This window comes from Chroicocephalus ridibundus, chromosome 5, assembly GCF_963924245.1.
Source record: "Chroicocephalus ridibundus chromosome 5, bChrRid1.1, whole genome shotgun sequence".
Classification (NCBI taxonomy): domain Eukaryota; kingdom Metazoa; phylum Chordata; class Aves; order Charadriiformes; family Laridae; genus Chroicocephalus; species Chroicocephalus ridibundus.
This window is the reverse complement of record NC_086288.1, coordinates 52,357,532-52,382,799: the sequence shown is the minus strand read 5'-3', so window position 1 is coordinate 52,382,799 and position 25,268 is coordinate 52,357,532. Positions and strand designations below refer to the sequence as shown.

The window sequence follows — 25,268 nt, the reverse complement described above, 5'->3', positions numbered from 1 at the left end:
AGCAACCGCCCGCCCCGACCATGGCTCTACCGCCCGCCTCCGCCCGCCTCAGCCAGCTCCGCCTCTGCGCTCCCGCCCCACCTCCCCCTCCCTGACCATTCGAGACTACAACTCCCAGCAGGCCTTGCGTCACAGCGCTCGCATCTGCCCGGCTCCCGCGGCGCTCTGCCTGCTGGGATATATAGTGCGTTAGACCTTTCCCGGCCTCCCTCCCGGCGCGGGAGGGGAGAAGAACGGCAAATCTCGCGATAGATGGGCCAAGTTCTCGCGAGAGATGTGAGGTTGCCGGTGCCCGTGCGGTACCGCCGGGACACGCCGGCTTGAGGGGACACCGCAACCACCGCCGCCGCTCCCTCCTCGCTCCCTCCCCCCTCCCTCCCTCCTCCGCCGCCTCTCACGGGGTCTGGGGGGAGGGCACGAGGGCAGTGGTCAGGCACGAAGGGTAGTGTGTGGGGGTTTTCTTCCCCCCCTTCCCTGGGCGCCATCTTCTTCGGCCTATTTGCAGCTCCAGCCCTGCCCCCCCCGTCCCCCTCCGCTGAGTGAGTACTAAGCCGGTACCGAGCCTCTCCTTCCCCTCGCGCATCCACCCGAACCAAAAATGGGGAAGGCAACCAAGCGGAAGCGAAAGGCCCCGGTGCCCTCCACAGCCAAGGGTTCCGTGAAGTCAGCTATGGCCATGGTCAAGAGCAACCCCTTTGAGGTGAAGGTCAACAGGCAGAAGTTTAACATCCTGGGGAGGAAGACTAAGAATGATGTGGGGTTGCCCGGTGTCTCACGGTCCAAGGCCATCAAGAAGGTAAGAGGACATCAAAAGTTGGGAGGAAGGATGGCATCTGTAGATGTAGTTGTGGTGGAGAGGTGATAAGCCAGGAGCTATGCCAGGTGAGATAAGAGACTGCCTCCATCATGTGTGGCAGGAGAGGCTGGTTGCCTCACATTGCTCAGATGATGATGAGGAGCCTGCTGAAAATGTCTGCCTCCAGTGCACTCCACAGGGTTCAGCAGTGCAAGTCTCCCTTATTGCCTTTGGATTCCCCATATTGTGGGAATATTCTCTTTTCAAATCACACAGGTCTGGAATACAGTGGCATGTGTTGTTGGCAAGCAAATGCTGGACCAGAGTGCAGGTGGTTGTAAGTGTTCATCGTGTTGGTCGGTTTTGGTTGCTGCAGGATGTTAAGCTTCTTGATAATGGTGCAGTATTGCTGTAATAGTGAAAGCTTGAAAGGGCACTAAGGTCTGAATGCAGTGAGAAATGTGTAATACAAAGAAACTACCATTGGTTTGGAAAACATGCAGATGACTTTTCATGCACTGGTTAAACAGTTGTGTTGTAGAAACGTGTTGGGATGCAAAATAATGATCTGTCCTCATTGCTCTCATGAGAATGACCATAAAACTTAAGAAGAGTAAATCTTTTATCTTCCGTCCTTACGCCTTTTTTAGTCGTGTTTTTTACTAACATCACTAGCTACCTGACCAAAATCCATAACGTATAAGGGAGGGTATTACGTGATACTATTCACCTGGGATTCCAGTAGCCAACCCTATCCTTGAGTGAAGGACTAGAATTTTTTATGGTCTGTCCATTCAAACAAACTAGGAAAGAAGTTAAAACCTCTGTAGATTCTGTTAAAGCTGAAAAAAGCATAATTTGAAAGTTTGCCCCTGACATTCTCTCTGACATGTTACATACAATCTGTTGTAGAACAGAATTGAAAGCACTTAACTGAAAATAAAAGTTTTTTTTAAAAAAATAGCACAGCAAAAGGACATGGATAGCTTATTATTTTGCATGCATTGTGAGAAGTAGTTCATTAAATAATTTTTTTATCAATGAGAGAGAATGTTAAATAATTGATAAATAAAAGCACTTTTCTGTATCCAAGGTATTAAGAGATATTAAAGTTCACGCACAGTGTTTAAGCTGCATGGTAATTGATATATTCTGTGCAAGAAGTAAATGAAAGGTAGAACTGCCACAGTAGTAGATGGAACCTGAGCTCTGGTGTCAGTTACCACGGCTTCTGAAAGTTGTGAATGTTCAGTGAGGCTGCAGAGGCCTGTTGTAGTGAACTCAGCCTTTTCCTTCAGTGCTGCAGTTTGTGAGTTCATGTTGTTATGAACAGCGACAGTACCTTTCCATAAGATTTACTTAATGTGTTTTTAAATAAGTATGGATATTTTTTTTTCAGTCTAAACATGGCCAGCATTTTCTTCCTTTAGAAACTATATATCTTCAGCATGAAATTCTAAATTAGCTTTCAGTCTTTATTACTATTTGTCCAGATTTTAGAAAGCTTTATGAATGCTTAATATCACATTTTAAGGTATTTGGGTTTTATATAATAGTAAGGTAAAGCAAATGTTTGTCATGAATTAGGTCAGTGGCTTTGAAAAGTAAACCTGTCTCCTTACCTGTGCCGTTAAGTACAGCACATACTACCATGTAGCTCTGCTAAACTTCCTTTTACTGCTTGGATGCATAACCTCCCTGTGCTCAGCTCTAAAGCAGAGAGCTAAATGTATGTACCCACTTGGGAGTTTTTATGTCTTAGGTGACAAAAGGGGTTCAGCTGACACTGGGTCTTTTTTGCTTTCTTTAATATGTTATTCTTGCATACTAAGCTTCAGGCCAATCAGGATTTTTCAGTGGCAATGCAGAGTTTTTTATATGTGATAAAATAAAGATGAGATACAGTGTACCATATCTTATCTTCATATGAGCACCTTGTAAGAGAACCTAATGACTGCATATATATTGTGTGACCTTCCCATCTCTTTTCTCATCCGTTTTTCCTTCTTTTTCATTGCATTCTAATGAATTAGATTATGTTGCCAGGATACCATGGAGGCTTTTTTGCCATGGCTTTGAAAGTAGTTACTCTCTTTGTTTTTTAATTTGATCTCCTTTTTTTTTTTTCCTTCTAGCGTACCCAAACATTACTGAAAGAATATAAAGAAAGGGAAAAGGCAAATGTGTTTAAAGATAAACGTTTTGGTGAATATAATACCAAAATAAGTCCAGAGGAAAAGATGATCAGACGATTCGCTTTGGAAAGACAGGTAAACTATAGGAATTTAAAAAAAAAAAAGGGGGGGGAAAAAAACCCCAAACGAAAAAACAAAACACCAACAAAACACAAACACACACACCACCCCCCCAACCCCCCCGCAAAAGTGCAACAAATATTTGACTTTTTAGGCTAGGAGTGTCCCCCTTAACAAAGGGTCTTGCACAGTAATGCTTTATTTTTGATTTTATGTATTTGGAACTTTTATGAAAAAGCAATTTTTTGTGGGAATCCAAAATTTTTCATGAGAACTTTCTGGTTTTGCAAGACAACTTTTTGAAGCAGAAATTTCTTTGAGCACTTTTAAGCACTGATATGCAAGAAAGACAATTTTAAGCAGATTCATTGATAGGTTCGTTTTCTTTGACTGCTTTGACTCCTATGATTTGGGAAAAGGCAACCACCATCAGGTACACTTTGAGATTCCAGTACAGCTGTTGAACAGCAGCCATTTCATTTGCTGACTAGAACAACTCTGGAACTTGCTGTCATTCTGTAATGTGAATTGTATATGCAGTACTGTACCTTCTACCTCATCATACTCAGTCTCCAGAATTGAGTAGTGTAATATCAGATTCTACTGATAACCTACTGTGTAGGTTACAGTCAGTTTCACATTAGGCTTGAAAGCAGCAATTCAGAACTGATGTTACTGATATACAGATAAAACTTAAGCTTCCTTAGGTTTCCTGAGTTATTCCATTTCTACATTAGTATAAGAATAAGACATCCCTCACTCAAGGTATAATGTATTTGAATGAAAGGATTGGTTGCGTAGTACTCTTAAAAACAGCACAACACTGGAATAAGAATCTCCTCAACTAGCACTAAAAATATGTGTTTTATTAATTTGTTGCTTGGGAACTACAAATCTTTTGTTGTTTAATTGGTTTGTTTTACTGTATGTAGCAAAATTACGGAAAGAAGAATATCTATAATCTTAATGAAGATGAAGAATTGACTCATTATGGGCAATCTTTGGCAGAAATTGAAAAACTAAATGATATTGTCGATAGTGACAGTGACACAGAAGAAAGAGGAACGCTGTCAGGTAAGACATGTCAGCTAGTATCCCGCTGCTCAATATTCTTATTCACGGCTGGTTTTATTGTCAGTACGTGTACATCATTTGTTCCATACTGTCTTTCAGTGAGAAATAACAGTACGTAATTGGTTGGGATATTTAAGCCAGATTTGATTACTTCTTAACCATACATAGAACAACTCTCTGGACTTCAGCAGATGTTAAATTGGAACCCAAATACTAGTTACAATATTAAAAAACACATATTCCTACCTTGTGCAAAATGTTTGTCAGCATAAATTATGTGTCCAGCATCTCTCTCTCTTGGTATCGTCATTTCCATAGCGGTGGGAATAGTACATGATTGATTAAATAGTTTTAATTGCTCCCGTTCTCAAAGAATAGGAAGAAACTGTCCCAGCAGCATCAGCACTCATGCGTGGATTTAAAAAGGATTCACAATCTATTTTTTCTTCTAGCTGAGTTAACTGCTGCTCACTTTGGAGGGGGTGGAGGCCTCCTCCGTAAAAAAGCATCAAGTGGGCAGCAAGATGAAGAGGAGGAAAAACCTAAATCTAGGAAGGAACTCATAGAAGAGATGATAGCCAAATCTAAACAAGAGAAGGTGAGTTTTTAGACCTGAAGTATAAATGAGCATGATTAAGAAGCGGTCACAATTTCTGTATTTGCAGAATAAAGTAGCAGTGGCATAGAAAACAAAGAAGATAGCTGTCTAGGAGAAGAGTCCAAGCTCCTTGACTAAAGTCCATCTGACTTTGAGGCATTTTAGGATATGCACTGAATATCTGCCGTTCTTTTGTATCCCCAAATCTCCCCTTCTGTTGACTTCTAGCTTCTTTTCTGTATGCAACCCTTGTGCCATTCAGTGTAACTCTATAGTCCTTCTTCCACAAAGAGTTTTTACACCTTAAAAATATTAAATATTTAAAATTATTTTTTTGCTTAAGAAAGCATTTTGGTTTTATGCTGTAAATGCTATGTCATGTTCATCTGAATGCAACTGCTGCATTTATTTTGGTTTGTCTTTATCTAGCAAGAAAGGCAAACTCGAAGAGAAAGTGCACTAGAACTCACAGAAAAGCTTGACAATGACTGGAAGGAAATCCAAACCCTTGTTGCCCGCAAAATCCCGAAGTCAGAGAGAAGGGACAAAGAAGTAGAAAAACCCAAGGTAAGGTTTTGGCTAGATTACTTTCTTTTGTTCTACTAACTTGTGGGTTTGACTTGTAGTGGCTGAAGTATAAGGCAGTGTTCATCACTTTGTAAAATAAAATGTTGCCTGCTATTCATGTTAAAGGAATGCGGCAATTTTAGGGCGGTTTGGTTAGTTGGAGTAATATAGGGTTTTATATGATTTGTATTATTTTAATTACCTATTGCTTTTCGTTAGCTCTCAAATCTGAGAGAGGTTGCAGGTTGAACAACACTGTTGGCTACAGTTTATTTTTGACACATACCTTTTCTTGAAGAAAAAAATTGTTGAGAACACTGACTTAGTTTGAATGCCTTTGCAGTGTTCCTTGGATAAAATAACTTTTATTTGACAACAGGCATTTCCTTGTCATAAATTGTGTACTGTCTCTACAAAAAGGGAATTAAAATGTTTAACGTATGGATAGGTATTTTATGGCCTCAAAATTTTTTGTTATTCGTATTTTATACTAAGGAAAATAAAATTTTGAATCTAAGAATAGGAATTGTAATATGTCGCACAATTTTTTTCCTTGTAGAAATTTTCTATTACATTGCAGAACATTGTGAATTTCCATTTATTCCTAGGCAGTAGAATTTGTTTTTTTAAAAAGAATGAACTAATAAATTGATCTTATGTTAAAACTGATCTCAAATAACAAACAGAAGATCCTGGATCAAAAGTTCATATTTTGATGTATTGATTTTTGGTTTTAAGATGTTTGAAAACATGCTGAATAATATGTTGGTAATGTGATATCTTAGACAAAGGTTTGTCATCATAATTTGCTGAAAAGGAAGATTTGATTGCCTCGCTTCATGCGCGTGGATCCAAGCTAAGAATTATGAAGGAAGCAAAATGTGAATTAGTAATGCTCTGTAACATTAACGTTGATTTGGAGAAATTTATCTAGTCGTATGTAAGAAGAAAAATTCCTAGAACTGAGTTTTAGAGAAGCTGTATGGTTTAGTGACTTCAGCAGGTATCAAGAAAACTGTATTCTCAAGTCCAGTGTAATCTCTGCTAGTAACAGTTTACCCAAGTATGCTGCTTAAACTCAATGAATATCAGGATTCCCTTTTGTTTTAAGATAGACATCTATGTAACTAAGACAACAAAGACTTAGCTCGTGTCTGACAATGTAATGTAAACTATAAATTGATTAATGCTATCTGCTTTTTGAGAAAATAGTATTTAATTAATAAACAGTATTTTAAAGTTTTTCAATTAATAAGTAAACCAGTTTTTATTTAAAATACTATTTTTAAGATTTTCAGTTGTGAGTAACTTAAGTAGAGGGGAAGGAGATTCCAGGGGAATTTCTGTTCAAGTGTTCATTCCAATCCTTGTCTTAATATAGTGAGTTGAATGTTCCTGTGGCTTTCTTTGGAAACATTCTTTTCCTTATATCTTAACAGTCTTATTTCTTAGCTGTTAGTCTGGCAGAGGGGTGGCTGCAAAGCAGAATAATAAAACTTAAGATAATAAACCATTATATAAATATTTTTTTAGCCTGATGACTATGATATGATTGTTCGAGAACTTGGATTCGAGATGAAAGCAAAACCTTCAGAAAGGATGAAGACAGAAGAAGAATTGGCAAAAGAAGAGCAGGCACGACTCCAGAAGCTGGAGGTATACCATTTATGTTTTTAGACTGTTTTGTGGCCTGTCTTTTGGGAGTGACCGCTTATATTCATTGCTTGACCTTAGGTTGAAAGTGGCTGTACTAAACTGCAGTTCGTCAGAGGCTGAATTCAGGAAATCTTCTGTTTGTGTTTTGTTTGCAGTTTGATACTACAACAAAAAAAAGAATAGACTTAGTAGACTTAGTACGTGACTAGTGAGGTTTATGAAAGGAGTTGATCTTTCTTCAATAAAAATGGAATATCACTGCGATTTGCCTTTAAATGTTTTAAATTATTCAGAGTTGAGGGGTGCTTATAAGTCAGTAAGGGTGAGTATCATGTTGCACAGCAGTTGAATTAATACGCTGGCGAGTCATTTATTGTTTTCTTCTCGTATTGCAAGAGTCTTCCAGCAGTAGCATGTATATAGCTTTGCTTTGCAGACGGATAGGTTTCTTTTGGGAATTGTTGCATGCTCTTTTGTATTACGTGAGCTCTGGGTCTTATGGAAAGAATGAATAATTTGGTAAATGTTTCTCTCTGTTTTTTTCTTTTTCTTTTGGTATACTAAGGACCCATTTAAGACCACAGGGATTCAGTAACTTCAGGTTACCTCAGAACAGCTCAGTAGTAATAGCAGAATGGAAAGAAGGCTTATTGTTTTTTCTGTTCTGTTCTTGTCATCTTGTTTGATGCACGGTCTGTCTGGTTGCCCACATGGAAATCCTTTTGTAAACGATTGGTTCAGATATTGCCCATTGAGTCTGTTTACAAACTTAGGATATCTTAAAAATCTTAGGATATGGTTGTGTTTACTACAATCTTGTTACACATATGGGAAACACAGATAAACACTGCAGAATCATAAAACACTTTAGAAGCTTACATTTTCTAGTAAAGATGCAGTGTCTCATAAGCAAAACAGACAAATTTTAAAATGAGAGAACAAAATGCTTCTCTTAAACCCAGCTTTAAAGCCTTCCAAATAAGATAATCCATTTGTGTATGTGCTCTTGTCAGATTGCACTCCCCACAAAAAATAAGGTATTGTCAGCTTTTGCCCATAATTTCTCAAATTGCTGGTTTTTTTCTTTTCATCAGCTTGTCGAGTAATCCCAATTCACCTTTTTTCCCCTTGATTTTCCTAGCTGTAATACTTGAGGGTTCTTCCATTCTGGTGTAGTTACTCAGTTAATCTATATGGTTCACATCTGTGTGTGGTATTTCTTCTAAAATACAGGCAGATCGACTACGTCGAATGCGTGGAATAGATGAACAGGCGAATAAAAAGAAACCCAGTCACGTGTCAGCTGATGATCTAGCTGATGGCTTTATCCTGGATAAAGATGACAGACGTTTATTGTCTTACAAGGTAAGGTTTAAAATTTCAGAATTTTCAGAGTTCTGAAAAGAAGATAGGAAAATAAGTTTGGAAGTGCCCTCTGTAGAGACCTCTAGTCCAACCTTGTGCTCAAAGCAAGACCAACCGTGAAATCACCAGTTTGCTCAGGGCTTTATCCAGTCTGTTTTGGGAAAATCTCCCAAGAATGGAGGCTGCACATCTCTCTGGGCAGCCTGTGCACGGACTGTCCTTACCGTGAAAAAAGTTTCTCTTTATATCCGGTCTGAACATGCCTTATTTCAACTTAGGCCTGTTGCTTCTCATTCTCCTGCTGTGGACTCTGATGAAGAGTGTTGCTCTGCCTTCTCAGTGATCTCCTTTGTAGCTACTGGAAGGTGGTTACTCGGTCCAGGCTGAACAAGCCCCGGTCTGTCTCACCTCATAGGGCAGGTGCTCCAGCCCCCCAACAATCCTGGTGTCTTTCTGCTGAACTTGCTGTAGTTTATAGGTGTCTTTATTGTATTTGAAGGCCCAAAACTGGATGCTCTATTCTCTGTAGCCTTACAAGCACCAAGTAGAAGGGAATAGTTGTTTCCCTTAATCTACTGACTGTATTCCTGCTATTATAGTGACCTCCTGTGCTGTTAGCCTATTGGGCTGAAGAGAGGGCATTAGCCCTTTTGGTCTCTTTTTTTTTTTTTTCTTTTTTTAATTTCTGCTGTATTTGATACAGCTTCCATGAAATTTCAGACTGAGGATGAGTGGATTTCTGAAAGAACCCTTCCCCTATGAAGTAGCTTTGATTAAGGTGGCAGAACAGTATAACCTTAGAGCTGAGATGTAGTGAGTCACCCCGATTGTGGTGCACATGTGTGCATACTGATCCTCTCTTCCTGTTACATGTAAGTAGCAGGGGAGTTGTTGTTGTCCTTGAAGTGGAGAATACAAATTGTGAAGGTGAATTTAAACTGATGATTAATCAAATCAGGATGGGAACAAATATTTATCTGGTATGCTATTTTAATATGCAGAAGGACTATTATTTTTTTAAATTAAGAATGTTTCAGTAAGTGATGTTGATTTTTATTTTTTTTATCATATTATCTGCTAGTAGATTTTACTTCTGTGTTGATTCTTTTAGTTGTCGTATACAACCTCCTATTATTCCAGTCTCTTACAGCCCCTTGGAAATATCCTACTGTTCTTACATCTGTATGTATCTCCTTAAAATCCCTTCTCTGCTGGCACTGCTTGGTCAGGGTAGCAAGGCTCAGATTCTGTTCATGTGTATTTAATGATAGCTTTGCATGGTGATTCTGGCGAGGTGCTGTCACTTTATCAGTATTAACTGGCTTATTTTCTCTACTAACAGGATGGAAAAATTAATATTGAAAATGAAGGGGAGAATATTGAAAGTGAAGAGGAAGGGGAAAAAGATGAGGAGGAAGAGGAGGAGAGTGGGAAGGAGGATAATGAGAATGAAGAAGAAAGTGAGGAAGAATCTGCTAATGAAGATGAAGAGGATGGTGCTGCTGATAGCCACTCTGATCTTGAATCTGACCTTGAGAGTGAAGAAGAAGCTCCAGGGAATAAAGAACAGAAGAAACACAAGACAAATGAAAATGAATCACAGACTGTGGAGAAACTAGATCCAAAAATGGAAGCCGCCAAATCAGAGCTTCCCTATACATTTGCTGGTAAGCAAAGGACTGATCCAGAGATCCCTGTTGTCTTCAGGGGGTTTATAACCAGTCTCTTCCTCTGCGCTGTAGGATCTTAACGTATTCCTGTTCATCCATGTAGTTTTGCTTTGCAGTTGTCTCCTACTATTCCAAGAGTAGCCAGTAACTGCTGTTCTTAATGATCACCCCTATGAGCAGCGGGAACCAGAGCCATTTCACCCCAGCGCTCTTTCTGCTCCTCCAAACAGCCTTAGAATTGAAACTTGAATACTGGGGAGAAAAATGAAAAGATCTGCGCTCCTTTCTGAAGGCCACCAACACATCCAATCCAAAGTGCTAGTGTTTTGCATAAGGGAAGCCAGAATAGTATTCTGTTATCTATACTTCAATAAAAGGTTACTTTCTCTAGTGTTTGGACTGAAATTTTTGTCAGAGAAGATGCTTGGAGAGGCAGGATTCAAAGGTTTAATCCCTGTGGTGTTACATAGCAGTATTATTAAATAGAGACATTCAAAGTTTGACTCCTTTTGTGTCTGTGCCTAGGAAGAAGGAGGAGGCATGTTTCAAGTAGTACACAAAACATTCATTACTATTAAGTACATAATGCATCTAACTATTGTCCTAGGGTAGATTTCTGTAACAAAAGTATCTGTTGCAAGATTAAACAACCTTTCAAACAACTTCCTTAAGTACTTGCATTTTTCCATCAAAAGGAGGTAACTTATAGTACACAAAGCTTTTTAAATTCCATTCAGCTTTTGCTTTAACCAGAAAGCAGTCACATTAAAATACTCAAAAAACTTAACCAATTAGGATGTTTTCTAGCATGTCAATTTATGCAAAAGTTGAGGGTTTATTCTCTTACGCCAGGATGAGGGTTTTTAAAAATTATTTTGTTAGTGGCAAGATTCTTACTTTTCTTAGTATGCTTCATACAAAGCTAGTTAGGCATGAATTAAACAGAGCTGATTGTATTATGGTAAATTTATGGTTAAATGTGTGCTTAAGTGTAGTTCTGCTTTGTGTTTGTCAACATAGTTGTTCTCAGCTTAGGCAGCAAATACAGAATTAATTGAATGTTAATCATTCAAAAATATTTACATTATTTTCTGACTTATGTTCATATATATATATAATGTTACATATATGCTGATAGGTTATTAGTGTTTAAAAGGTGATTATTTAAAAGCTGTATGGTATCTTTTTTTTATGAATAATAACATTTCCAAATTGGAAATTTGTTAGATGTTCACTTGAATTATATATGTTAAGTTTCAGATTTTTGTATGGTCAATTTTTGCTTTATGTTCTAGTTCCTGACTCCTATGAGACATTTCAGTCCCTACTGGCTGGAAGAACAATAGAACAACAGCTTACTATACTGGAGAGAATTCAGAAATGCAATCATCCAAGCCTTGCAGTGGGAAACAAAGCAAAGTTGGAGGTATGGGGGTTTTGTTGTGTTGTTTTGTTTTAAGGTTTAAAATTAACCTTGAATTCCAGAGTAAGTTTTAGTAAGCATTCAGGAAATGGTATAAAACATACATTCTTCTGTGTTGTGAATAGCAGTAGAATCAACATACCACTCTTAATTTTCTAATTTGCGTATCACCGTTCTTTTGTGCTGCTTAAGAATATGTACAATGAAAAAAAAACCCTAATAATTTTAACATACTATGCTTCTTGCAGAAACTGTTTGGCTTTCTTTTGGAGTATATTGGGGAGTTAGCAACTCTGGATTTACCAGAGCTCAGAACAATTGACAAACTGGTCCTGTAAGTAATAAATCCTGTGGACTTTTTCTCCTTTACAATTTAAAGAGAAAAGCTACCTAGGGTAAAGCATTTAGCATGTTGTTTGTTTTGAATAGTTATGTAGGGATTCTAGGCAACTGTTAATTCTCCAGTTTTATAGTGTTTTAATTTTGTTTCATGTATTGCTTGAGCTATTAATTGTACCAAGACATTTTCAAAACCTCAGAATGTAATTTTTGATCTGCAAAATGCTTTTCATGTGTAGTGGATAAATAATACCATGTATGTGTAAACTTCTGTGTATGAAGTTATTTAGACTGCTGGTTAAGGATTTTAAGCTTCGCGATAAGGTATGCGGTCCCCTTTGCAATCTTTCTTTTTTTTTTTCTGTGGGTTTCCATTCTATGAATTCACTTGGGGAACTAGATGAAAATGGAATTAAAGAGTGTTATAATAAGTTCATATAAAAGTTCCAAATAAACACTTTGCAGGAAGTTGTCAATTTGACATTGTCTTCAAATACCTGACAGGCAGTTATAGTGACAAGAGAGCCAAATTTGTCTCAGAGTATACAGCAAAGGATGAGAGTCAATAGACACAAGCTGCAACAAGGGAAAATCCAATTAGATGTAAGAAAAAATCTTCCCAGCAAAGGTGCTGAACATTAAAATGAGTTTCCCAGAGAGGCTGTGGAATCTCCATGCTTGAAGATATACAAAGCTTGACAAAGCCAGGAACAACCTGATCCAGCTTTGAAGTTTGCTGTGCTTTGAGCAGGGGGTTGCGTCAGGTGATCTCTAAAGGTCCCTTCCAACCAAAATTAGTCTCCAATTCCCATCTTGACTTTGCAGGCCAGACAACTTTCCTTCAGTAAGTTATTTGTATGTAGTTTTCAGCATATGTTTTTTATTTCATGCTAAAGTAAATAACTTCTACAAAATCTGTTATGTGCAACTTTAGCATTCATTGCTCTGTTATTTTCATCAGCAAGAGCAGTGACCCGTTGATACTGTCACACATGCTTGGTCTTTGTAAAGAAGCATAAATACATTTTGTTTGTTTTATGGAACTGGGATTTATTAATATCACCATAGACATTTTAAACTGAAACTAATGGAAGAACTCTGATCAAACAGATGCAGACTCCTGACTGCATCTCCTTGTTAGGCACTAACCATAGGCCAGGAGCTGACCTAACTTTGTGGGTACTTTTTTCTTGTTTTAAGTAGTGATTTTGCTAACCACATTGCTGTGTCACATGTTGTTTAACAGTGCCTAAGAATTTAGAGTAGTGGGGTGCCTAGTGTGTGCCAGCATACCTCAGTGCAGTAAAATGAAGAGTTAGGAGATTCAGAAAGATATGTTTTAACCGTAGCAGATGATTTGGGAGTGTATTTTAAAGTTTTAAATTATTTTTTATTTAAGACTTAGAAACTACCGAATCAAAGATTAGGCCCAATGAAAAATGCATGTCTCTGTAAACTAGGTGTTAGAATTACAATGTATATACTGGGTGGCTAGTTCTAAAAAAGAATAGTTTGTTTCAGGGATTTGTTATTGTTATAATACAGATGGAACACAAGAAATCTTCCTACAGGTGCTTAAAAATCATTTTTTTATTAACATCAGTGGTGTAACTTGATCATGACTTAAATTTCTTGTTAATAGGCCATTGTACAATCTTTGCCAGATGTTTCCTGAGGCAGCCAGTGATAGTATTAAGTTTATCCTTCGAGACGCTGCACATGACATGGAAGAAGTAATTGAAGTCAAAGGCCGTGCAACGTTTCCAGGATTAGACATGGTAATGAATGCATACTGCTAGGAAAACCTCTTGTTCTCTCTATTAGTACAGAAATGCCAGTAAATGAGAGACGACATTAAATTTAATTTTATATTTATGTAATGTATGTAATGGATTATTAGCATCTATGACTTTTTAAGTTTCTCAGTTATTTAAATTCTCTCTGGAGATAAGTTTTAACAAAAAACCCCCGTAACAACAATAATAAAAAAAAAAAAAAAACCAAAACAAAAAAACAAACCTGAGAAACAAACCACCCTCACCACAGGGTTCTTCAGAATAAAAGTGTGACTGTAATATTAGTGAGAGGACAAGATCTTAAAATTGCCCCTCCGTTTTTCATAGCAAAACATTCCTTGTTTTCCTGATGAAACATAAATGGGTAATTCTAGGAAGAAGTGGTATTGTCAGTTATGTCCTGATTTCCTTAATTTCGTTAAGTGCAAACATTTTAAAAAGTGCTCCATAGAAGTGCACTATCTCCTAGGTTAACAAAAATAGCAATGACATATTATAGGTATAAAAATGCAACATTTCTTAGTACTTCATATATGATAACTGCTAAATTAATGACTCAAAAAGAATTGACCTTTCCTTCTTATATTAGTAATATTTCAAAATTTCAGTGGCCATGCTAAGTGTGAACAGACTGCTTTTTCAGTGTTTAGGTAAAGGGAGTTGTTAGGGAGTTCAAGAATGGAGCATATGGAAAATGAGTATTTTTTTATTGTAGTAAAAAGTTTCAAAGACAAAACATGAGCCAGTAACCCAAAGGGAGCTACTGGCTTTTTGTCTCCCAGCTTGATGAAGCAGTGCTGCCTGATGGAATAATTAGACTATTGAAAGAAAATAGACTGAAGGATTTGCTTAGAAGACTTGGTTCTTACAGCTTGGAAAATATTTATGTTGAGTTCTTTTGAAGAGTCTTTATTCAGGATGTTTTGGATTTTGCAGGAAATGCATTTTAGAGAGCTTTTAACTTATGTTTTTATTTTGTCACTGTCACCCTTAGGTGACACTCCACTTCTGACTTTCAGTCTCTTCAGTGGACATTTTCAGGTTTCAAGCCATCATTATCTTTTAGGGTGGATTTATATCACTGTCCTATTCTCAAATGCTTGTTTGAATGAACATTCATTAGACCAGTTGTGTTAGTAGACCTTACATGTGCCTATAGTTAATCTAACCTGAAATTTGGACTGTGGTGGTTAGTAACCAAAACCGTTCAGGAGAATATTTGTTTACAACAGAAACTTTGTGGAGAGAAACAGAGCTGAAACAGTAAAACTTTAGTTGTGTCTAGCTTACTATGTAAATATCCACTTAGATAATTTTCAGTATTACTTCACAACTGATGTTTAACATCCTTAAGTCTTGCCAGGAGGTCACTTGTAGCTCTCTAACAAGTCCCCTTCAGTAAAAGTGTACCTAATCACTCTTTAGTTCTTTCGGCTGCAACCATAATTTGTTGATGTGTGATAATTACTTAACTGTCTGTGTTGAGGACCTGTTGAAAGGTGTCACAGGTCCTGTGTGGCCACTTGCTCATTTTTTTGTGGTGTGAAAATATGTGATTGTGGTGGGCTGAAGGGGGTCATATTTTCTTACGGAGTAAACAGGGTTGGGAGGCATAGTTCCTTCTTGGCTGTTCTTTCAGCTGCCACATTGAATTAGTGCAGTGTTAGACCTATAATGGATATTCCATTTTCTCATGGAACTTAAACAGTCATCTCAGCAAATAGGTCATGTATCATACCAGATTTCTCAAAATTATGTATATTGTAGTATTTTTAGACTACTACATGGCAGTCACTTATTCATCAGTTACATATGTGTAAAGTCAAGATCCTGGGAATAATGTCTTACTATATTTTGCCTTACTCTGTTTTATGTGCTATCAGCTTATTTATTTGAAAATTACATCTCTGCTGTTTCCAACTTCTGACTTCTGGCATCCAGTTGTAACACCTGCTTTTATTTACATGAGTCAGCTACTTACAAAGGTATGTCTATGATGTTGCATCTTAGTATATAACTTCATTTCTATGTTTCTTCCTAGGACTCCAAAAATAGGTGTTAGTATTGATATGTATATATATTGGAAATGTACTGAAAAGGCAGATTTATGTTTACTAGAGTCACAGATAGTAATCGGAAGAAAAAGTGAAGAGGAAAAAACCCTTGCAGAGTTACAGTCCAACTCACAAAACCATATCTAATCACTTTTTTCAAGCTGTCACACAAGAATTCCTTATATGAGAAATCACACAGCACTAATAGAACAGACTGAACACAGTCTCAAATCATTCGTTACTGATTTCTCTTCCATTTATTGCATTTGTTCCTACTTAAGATACTTAAAAATTGGCAGTATTTGTTTTCCTTGAAAATGTACCTAATGAAATGCATTGCAGTGCAGTTAAAATCCTTATTTTTCGATACAAATATCCTGTTTATATGTTTCGAAAGTCTTGACCTAGTTGTTCTACTGCTGTCAGATATTCAAGTTGCTCTGAGCCTTGTATTTCCTTTGTTCATTTCTGAAGAACTTACTGTTTGTGGTTTAGCACCTTCTAGTGGCTAAACCAGTTCTGACAGACTGCTTACTCAATTCTGCATGTACTCTTTAGTGAGGGCAAGGGAAAGCCAAGATGTTTTTCATTTAAGTCCAACGGGTGTAATTTTACAGATTTTAAATGTATACGACTTATTTAATATGTCTGCTTTTGGGGAGATCCTATATTTGTGATCTATAGACTTTTAACTAGGAATATTTTGTGCCTTTTTTTTTCTTTTAGTGTCGCATTACAACATTGCAAGATGTTATTAAAGGGTTATTTATATGCTGTTTGTTCCTGGAATACGTATCTCTCTCCAGAAGATTTGTACCAGAAGTCATCAATTTTCTTCTTGGCATACTTCACATATCTCTGCCCAAAAAACAGGCCCAGGGTGAGTTTGTTTAGAGAAAATGAATAATAAATTTTAGTATTAGTTTATTTTTTAAATGTCAATAAAAATATTTCACATGGAATTTATTGTTTAGAACAAAAGACCACAATCATCTGCTAGGTTAGCCATACACGACCTTGATTCTTGGGCATCTTGTTGTGAACACTAGATCCTCTAGTGTTGTTGGCAGGAAGGAAAGAACTGAAGTTATTACAGGAAATTAAGTCATGTTGCCCACAGTGCAGTATTTTTGCAATGTTGTTCTTCTAAATAGACTGTGTGATTGGACTGTGCTCTGAAATTCACAGTCCCTAACAGATTCCCAGTGGGTACCCTGTATCTTCACAGTGAGGCAGCAGCTAATGCTGCAGATACCCTCCCTCTCCAGCTAATAGCTGTACCACCAAGATAAATGAGAGCAGTATATCACAAAGTTGGTGGTTTTCCTTTTTATTTATTTGGCATGGATTTGTTGTAGTGTAACAGACAGCAGCTATCTCCACAAGCAGGATTAGTCTGTGCTGTAACATAACTGTGTAAACTTAGCAACTTGCACAGACAACAGGGAGAATAAAACTATCTTTTCAATTCGTCCATATGCTAGCAAACTATTTTTATTTGCCAGTCTTCCTATTTCTTCAATTTTTTTTTTCTTTTGGGTTCATTTCTAGCTTTAAAGTTACTCTAGATCTGGGGCTTTCTTGTTGACAAGTTCAGTGACAATAATTCACTTATGAAGAGCTTTGTCAGAGTATAGTAACAAATTTGTGTGTTCTCTGTCTGGGTCACTCTTGAGTGTCACTTAGCGTGTGTGAAGAGACTGCAGGCAGGATATTCTCAAGTGCAAAATTCAGTTATTTGTTGGCAAACTCACAAGACATCTGGGATGTAAAGAACTACAGGCTATGTATTAATATGCTCATCACTCTTGATAAGACACCTGAAGAGTCTCTGTTCTCTAGGTAATAATCAGTCTGGTGAGGAAGGTTAAGCCGCTGTTGCTGCAGTATTCCAGTAAATCTTCAGCAGTACTGAGTGGTTGTCTTGCAGCTCCCTTCTTTTTTTCCCTTTAGGATTTCTGTCTTTTTCCATCCTGGCATTTTTTTTCTTTTGAATTCTTGAGCTACTAATGGTCCCTTTCTCAAGAAGCTGCAATTTCACCTTTATTATCTTGTATGGTTGTACTCTACAGGCTTTCTCCCAGCTGCTTCTCACAGCTTAGCAGTTTCCTCTGAAGTGTGAGCCAAGGTTACACAGCTGGGCTGTATCAGAGCTAAGCCACGGATTCTCAGAACACAGGCAGCTGAACTCTTAGAAGGAGTTGGGAAGAGGTTACAGAGTGGGTGGGTTACATAGCACTTAAAGTATTTTCTCCTTTGTGTAATCTCTTAGGAATGTTTGATCTACAAAGGTTTTGGTATGGTTAAAATATAAGATTCTGCAAGATAAGAAACTATTTAAAAATATTTAGCAGTAATTGATGATCAAGTGTTAACCTTTTTTTTAATTTTATTTTAATTTCCTTTGTATTTCTGTTAATGATTTTTCACTAGTTAAATTTGCATGGTGTTGGTTTCAGTTAGCAGTGAGGAATAGCTCAATAAAAGATACGTTAGAGGCACAGTGTTCCCTTTGAGAATTTTTCAGTCAGTATTGATGTTTTGACGTTATCAAAGTATCCAATCATGTTTTTAAATATTCATGGTAGAAGTATTGCTGATAAATGGGATGGTTAGGCTGTCAACACGGAATATTTTTAAAATGAGCACAGAGCCAGCTCTCTGGAATGTTGGTATACTGTTACCAAAAAATTTCTTGGGGCTCAATTTTGACAGTAAGTAGATTCAGCAAATAGAGCTCTTATTGTTTTAATTTTATGAGCTTGATCCATAGATTTCTCACATGAAGAAATTATATGGAATACAACTTCATAAAAGACTGAAATACAGTCTGGTTTAGACTTAAAAAACAGTTATTGCCTTAAAAAAGGAGAAAAGCTGGAGGTGGAAGGAGTGGGAAGGAATTATCATTGTTCATAGCTTTAGCTAATGGAATTGTTAATGAGATCTGCTGTCCTCTCACAAGTAAAGCAGATAATAAAGCTCGCATATCTTAGTTCCTGATGTTACATATGTCTGTGTGTCATAATCTCACAACTTTGGGTCTCAAACCTTATGAATCTTTATTTAAACATATTGTCTTCTGGCCTGTCTGTAAAGAGCCATGTGCAGGTTCTAGAGCATGTAAATAATCTTTAATTGCAGTTTGAAAGAGTTTTGAAATAAGTTCCATTGTAAGCTTGCAGGATGTTTAGGAAAACAAAGCAGGAAAAAAAAAAAGGTCCAGCACAGAGGCTGCAAATTATTTTCTCCCTTAGCCATGAAATTCCTCAGATGCTTCTTTCATGCTGCTCTGTAAGTACCATTTCACAGGTACCAGCTTAAGATCAGAAGCATAATGATTCTTACATGTTTTCTGTATGCCCTGCCCCAGTATGTATTCTGTGTTCCATGCTATTCTTGTTTTAAAACTACTTAGCTGGGGTGGCAGAGGACTTTACAGCATGTATCTGAGGGCTCCTGTTGAAAGGTCACAGGAGAGGCTTGGTGGTGTACTGTGGGCTCTCCCTGCTCCAGCTCACTGTGCTGCTTGATCACTTTCTGGTCAAAGCCTTTTACTTGTAACTCCATGGGAAAGTCCTGTGCCTTCCCTTTCCTCTTAAGCATATCAAATACTCCATTCTCACTGGCACGTTAACTGTGCATCCTGTTCCCCATACTTAGAATCATAGAATGAATCATGGAATGGTTTGGGTTGGAAGGGACCTTAAAGATCATCTAGTTCCAACCCCCCTGCCCTGGGGGGCACCTTCCACTAGACCAGGTTGCTCAAAGCCCCATCCAACAAGCCTTCAACACTTCCAGGGATGGAGCATACACAGCTTCTCTGGGCAACCTGTTCCAGTGTCTCGCCACCCTTACAGTAAAGAATTTCTTCCCAATATCTAATCTACATCTACCCTCTTTCAGTTTAAAACCATTACCCCTTGTCCTATCGCTCCGCTCCCTGATTGAAGAGTTCTTCCCTGTCTTTCCTGTAGTACTGGAAGACCGCTATAAGGTCCTCACTGGACTCTTCCCCAGGCTGAACAATCCCAACTCTTTCAGCCTTTCTTCATAGGAGATATGCTCCAGCCCCGGATCGTCTTCCTGGCCCTCCTCTGGACCCACTCAAGCAGGTTCATGTCTTTCTTATGCTAGGGTCCCCGGAGCTGAACACAGTACTCTAGGTGGGATCTCACCAGAGCGGAGTAGAGGGGCAGAATCACCTCCCACAACCTTCTGGACACACTTCTTTTGATACAGCCCTGGATGCAATTGTCATCCTGGGCTGCTGGTGCACATTGCTGGCTCATTCAGTTTTTCATCCACCAGTACCCCCAAGTCCTTCTCTGCAGGGCTGCTCTCAAGCCACTCATCGCCTAGCCTGTATCCATGTTTGGGATTGTCCTGGCCCAGATGCAGGACCTTACACTTGGCCTTGTTGAATGTCATGAGGTTCACATAGGCCCACCTCTCAAGCCTGGCAAGGTGCTTCTGGATGGCTTCCCTTCCCTCCAGCATGTTGACTGCATCATGCAGCTTGGTGTTGTTGGCAAGCTTGCTCAATCTCATTGTCCATGTCCCCAGCAAAGATGTTAAATAATACTGGTCCCAGTACGGACCCCACGCATCACTGGTCTTCACCCGGACACCGAGGTGTTGACCACAACTCTCCAAGTGTGACCATCCAACCAATTCCTTATCCACCGAGTGGTCCATCTGTAAAAATCCATGTCTCTGCATTTTAGAAACACAGATGTTTTGTGTGCCGGTATCAAATATTTTGCACAAGTCCAGGTAGATGATGTCAATCACTCATCCCTTATCCACCAATGCTGTAACTCCATGACTGAAGGTCACCAGATTTGTCAGGCATGATTTGCCCTTAGTGAAGCCATGTTGTCTGTCACTAGTCACCTCTCTGTTTCCATGGAGGGTTTCCAGGATGATGTGCTCCATGATCTTGCCAGGCACAGAAGTGAGACTGACTGGCCTGTAGTTCCCCGAGTCTTCCTTTTTTTCCCTTTTTAAAAATGGGGGTTATTTTTTCTCCTGTTCTAGTCACTGGGAACTTCACCAGTCTGCCACAACTTTTCAGATGTGATGAAGAGTGGCTTGGCAACTTCATCTGCCAGTTCCCTCAGTACCCTTGGATGCATCTTATCAAGCCCCATGGACTTGCACACCTTCAGGTTCCTTAGATGGTCTCAAACGTGATCTTTTCCTGCAGAAGGCAGTACTTCATTCTCCCAGTCCCTGCCTTTGAATGCTGTGAATTGGATGATGTGACTAGAGCACTTACCAATGTTTGTACTCATACTCCAGTGTTTACCATTATTTTAGAAAAACGTAATACTGATAAATTATTTTTTAAGGCAATATGATTAAAAAAGTAAAAAGAGTTCTTGGTCGGTCTTCCTTCAGAAAGCATGCTTAGAATTGATCTTGTTTAATGGTTATTGTTCTTGGTTTTTAGGTTATACTGTAGTGCATCCATTTACACCGGTGGGCAAAAATTTAGAACTGCTTTTGGTGTGTGATAAGAAGGATCTGGAAAGTTGGCAGAAGCAAAATCTGCCATTGAGTATTGTGACAAGATTAAAGGAAACCAGCACAACAGAAATGAATCACATCAGGTATGTGGGGAATGTGAACAGAAGAAATCCCAAACAGACCATCTTTTGGGTAATCTCAGTGACGGTGTTCTTTAGGAGTAAAAATAAGAGTAGTGAGTTGTTCTGCTTTTTTTTTTTTTTTTTTTAATGGTACTACTCTGTAGCATATGAAATTGCTTATCTTTTGCCAAAACATTATGCAGGGCACTTGTTGGAGTGCTCAGCCCTTCCATTCGTTTTTGGTACAGCTGTGAACTGAGGAAGATGATGTAGAGGCATAGGAGGTGCTCAGTACTTTGAACTGTCGAGCTCTTCAGAAGCAAATAACTGTATTTACATACAAACTGTGTTAGAAAGTGTCACTTAATTAATAAAACTTAAGTAATGTTCAGCCTCATTTTTCACCTTGTGCATGTGTTACGGTATAACTTATTTCAGGGATGAGTAAACATTTTGTTAACAAAGTTCTAACAGAAACCCAAAATAACTAATTCTGTTTCAAAAAAGTTTTAGAACTTCAGAACTAGTACCAGGACCAAGTATAAAAACTTCGTACTCTACAGAAGGGGCAAAGACAAAATACTGGCTTGTGCTCTGTGCACTGACATAAAGATTTGTTGCTCATGGATTTCTTGGGTATTCACTTATAGTAGAACAGTGACATTTTTACTCTGAATTAACAACTAGAAATAGCCTCATAATTGGTTCTGTCAGGCAGTCTCAATAACAGACACTGCTAATGCTCCCAGATTTAATGTATTTGATTCATCTTATTTGAAAATGCACTACAGTTTCTGCAAGTGAAATTGTTAAATTCTTTTGTGCATTAACAGGTTATCATGTCTAGCCCTGTGCTTTGACCTTATTAAAAAATGTGCAGCTCTGTATGAGTCTTTACCATCGTTCCATGAAATAATGCATCCTGTCAGAACACTTCTTACTCAACACGTGCCAGTGAATGAATATCCTGAACAAATGCAGGTATGTGTTCCTCAAGAACGAGATAATTGATATGATTGTTTTATTAATAAATTCTGTGATCTTCATCTGTGCTTAAACAAAAACCCAAGCATAAGCATCAGTGAGATTTTTTTTTCAATGGTCAAGCATTTCCCCTTTGTGCTCCTCAAAAATCATAGTGACATTTCTGTGGGAAAACAAAAGAAGAGGGCAGAATGTTTAGAAAAGATATTTTGTTTTCACTGTGTATCTTGCTCGTATAATTGAAGAGAATAGCACTTAACTTGTAATAATGTACCTTTCCATATTTATAAGAATAGTCCAGTCATCCAGTTGCTCTTGTACTTTTGTAATGAATCTGTAAGTCCTTGGTTCAACCAAGTATGTGTACCAAATTTATGTAGTATTTATAACTAAGTAAAACTAATGTAAATATGCCTGGTCAGTTACGTTATTTAGAACAGTGCAGTTGTTTCTTTTTCTAGCAACAAGGTTCACTTTTTAATTTGTCTCTTCTGAATGTAGCAGAATTGTCCTCTCCTCAAAGAGGCATCATGAAATACCCTTAGGGAACAGGATTTTGTAACGTAAGTGATGCAGAGTGGCCTATATTTTTTGCTATCAAAACAAACAAGATGAACAATCATTCTTAAAATGACCCTGAAAGGCAGAATCTGAGTTAAACTGGCTTTAGTCTTGCTTCTTCCTCTGTTAGGTGAAACTACCTGCAGACCTTTCTTATTGTCCGTGGTATCATCGTAATAGACTTCCAAAAGTGTTTAAAAGTTATCCATCCTGGAAAGCTTACAGCATCTCAATGTTAGCAATGTCCTAATGAATAGCAGTGACTTTACCGAGAAAAAGAACATATGGGGAGAACATTACCATTGATTCAATTTACAATAGTTTGTAAATTATGGTGTCTTTGATATGCTTTTAAAATTGTAATTTGATTTGCATTTTCAGGAATGGTATTACAGTGCTCTGAAAGAGCTAGAGAGCAAAGTAAAACAGTATACCCCACTGATATGTGAGAAAAAGAAGCCCGTGCCATTGAAACAGTATACACCTAAAATTGTGAAAGTGTAAGTAAAGCAACACTTGATGCAAAGGAAAAGTGCGTTTAAACATTAAGATTTTCAGCAAGCTAGAAGGATTTGGAAAAGAGGACATAAAACAGATAACTGTTTTTCTGATAGATTTTGTGCGCAAATCACGAGGGACCAGCTACTTGGGTGGTAGGGAGGGAAAGGAAAAGGAAGGAGAAATTCTAATAAATAGAGCAAAGATTATCATGTGGAAAAAGTAGCACTGGAAATCGACTCTTGCCCATATAATAAATTTTAAATGAATAAATTTCAAGATGAAGAGAGATTGCTGTTATTATCTAGTCAGGTGCTTTACCAAATGCTCTATCAAGCACTCAAGTGTGAAGAGCAACAGTGGGTAGTTCATATGTATATGAACTATATGAAGGTAAGGATGGATGGGAAAGTACCGAGGGGTGCTTCACCGGTGCAAAAGATAAGGCAGGCTATTCCTGTATTCTGCATCACAGATCATAACAAATAATCGGTCAGATTAAGCGTTCCTTTAAGCATGCTTACTTGCCCTATTCCTCTCTTTCCCCCAACCAGGCAGCTTTCTGCCTTCAACAGTGGCAATGACAAAAAAAACTTGGGGGAGTTTTTCCTGTTTTTACAGAGCTTGCAATGACCATGTGCATTTTTGTATTCTCTTTTGAGATTAAATTTTTAATAACACTAGTTTGGTTTTGTAGCTAATAAAATGGTATTCTGATTCCGGAAGTTTGCCTATTGGCTGCTGACTTACTTAGCCACTTTGGTTGCCTACAGGGGCATAAATTCTCTGCCTGATTTATTCTAGTAATTAAAGAGGACAACTTTCCTTTGCCATACGTGTATATCCCCGAGTAACTGATCAGACTTCTGTGGAATTCATCTGCAGAGAAAGTCTGCAAAAACTTAAAATATTATTGGGAGATTTCATCTTTCTCCAGACATTTTTAATCCTTTTTGTCTGGCTTTTTCAGTCTGTTCAAAATGTAGGCTACGTATGGGGGATTGAAGTGTAAGTGTCGTCTGCTTGTTGTTTGCATGATGATGATGACAGGCAGTTAGAAGGTCTGGTGAGTGTTTTCCCAGTATGTTCATTGGGCAGCTCCTTATTTTGCAAGCTAATCATATAGCATGCAGGAATTCAAATACTGAGTTAGTATTCGTACAAAAACTCACTCCTTATAAACATGAAAAAGTTGGTTTTGTTAAGGTGTTCTGTACTCACACATACATTCTCATTTCAGTTTAGAATTTGGAAGAAAGCAGGGAGGCAGCAAGGAGGAACAAGAAAGAAAGCAGTTGATTCAGAAGCACAAACGTGAACTTAAAGGAGCCATCCGTGAGATTCGGAAAGATAACCAGTTTCTGGCTAGAACGCAACTTTCAGAAATCATGGAGAGGTAATGTAGCCTTTATTTCAGCAACACTTTGGGGGTTGTTTGTGTTCATTTCTTTGCTGCGTGCCAAGAGTGACAATAATGATCAACCATACTAAACTTAAATAAATAGAATTGGACCATTTTAGGAAAAACGAACATTTTCAATAGAGATCATTTTAAGTATTTTCAACTTTGCGGTTTCATTTCTCTAGTTTAAGAATATGTGGAGTGTTTCTACTTTAAGTGTGTGTTGGAGTTGGGGGTCTTTTTTATAAATTAATAATTATTGTGTAAATATACTTACTTATTTTCCCTAATGTAATCTTTCTGAAATATTTTATATCTTGTTTGTTTTACAGAGATTCAGACAGAAAAAGAAAAGTGAAAGAGCTTCTTGGTAGCCTTGCTACACAGGAAGGTGAATGGAAAGCAATGAAAAGGAAAAAAGGGAAGAATTAATTTGGACTATCTACAGCAGGAAACTTTGTTTTTACTACACTATGAAATACTCTGATCCTATGGCTTTTGAGCAGATTTTAATTGCATTCTTTGAATGCATTCCTTTTGAGGAGACATCATCAGATCTGTCTGAAAAAGTGAACCAGCTTCTTGGAAAAACTCACATGTTTTTGTAAGGAAAATAAAAATAACACTTTTGTA

The 25,268-nt window shown here is 37.9% G+C and overlaps 1 protein-coding gene across 1 annotated transcript; it reads left to right on the top strand.

The window, feature by feature from the left end:
- The first annotated feature begins 273 nt into the window (after positions 1–273).
- Positions 274–25,268, top strand: NOP14 (NOP14 nucleolar protein). The gene is made up of 18 exons (XM_063336094.1): positions 274–796; positions 2,932–3,066; positions 3,984–4,125; positions 4,578–4,723; positions 5,153–5,290; positions 6,824–6,946; positions 8,180–8,311; positions 9,654–9,978; positions 11,277–11,407; positions 11,653–11,738; positions 13,386–13,521; positions 15,423–15,524; positions 16,320–16,473; positions 21,052–21,211; positions 22,024–22,171; positions 23,117–23,235; positions 24,474–24,629; positions 24,968–25,268. Exons 1-18 carry the CDS (start codon positions 599–601, stop codon positions 25,065–25,067), a joined length of 2,631 nt encoding a protein of 876 aa, XP_063192164.1. The 5' UTR covers positions 274–598; the 3' UTR covers positions 25,068–25,268.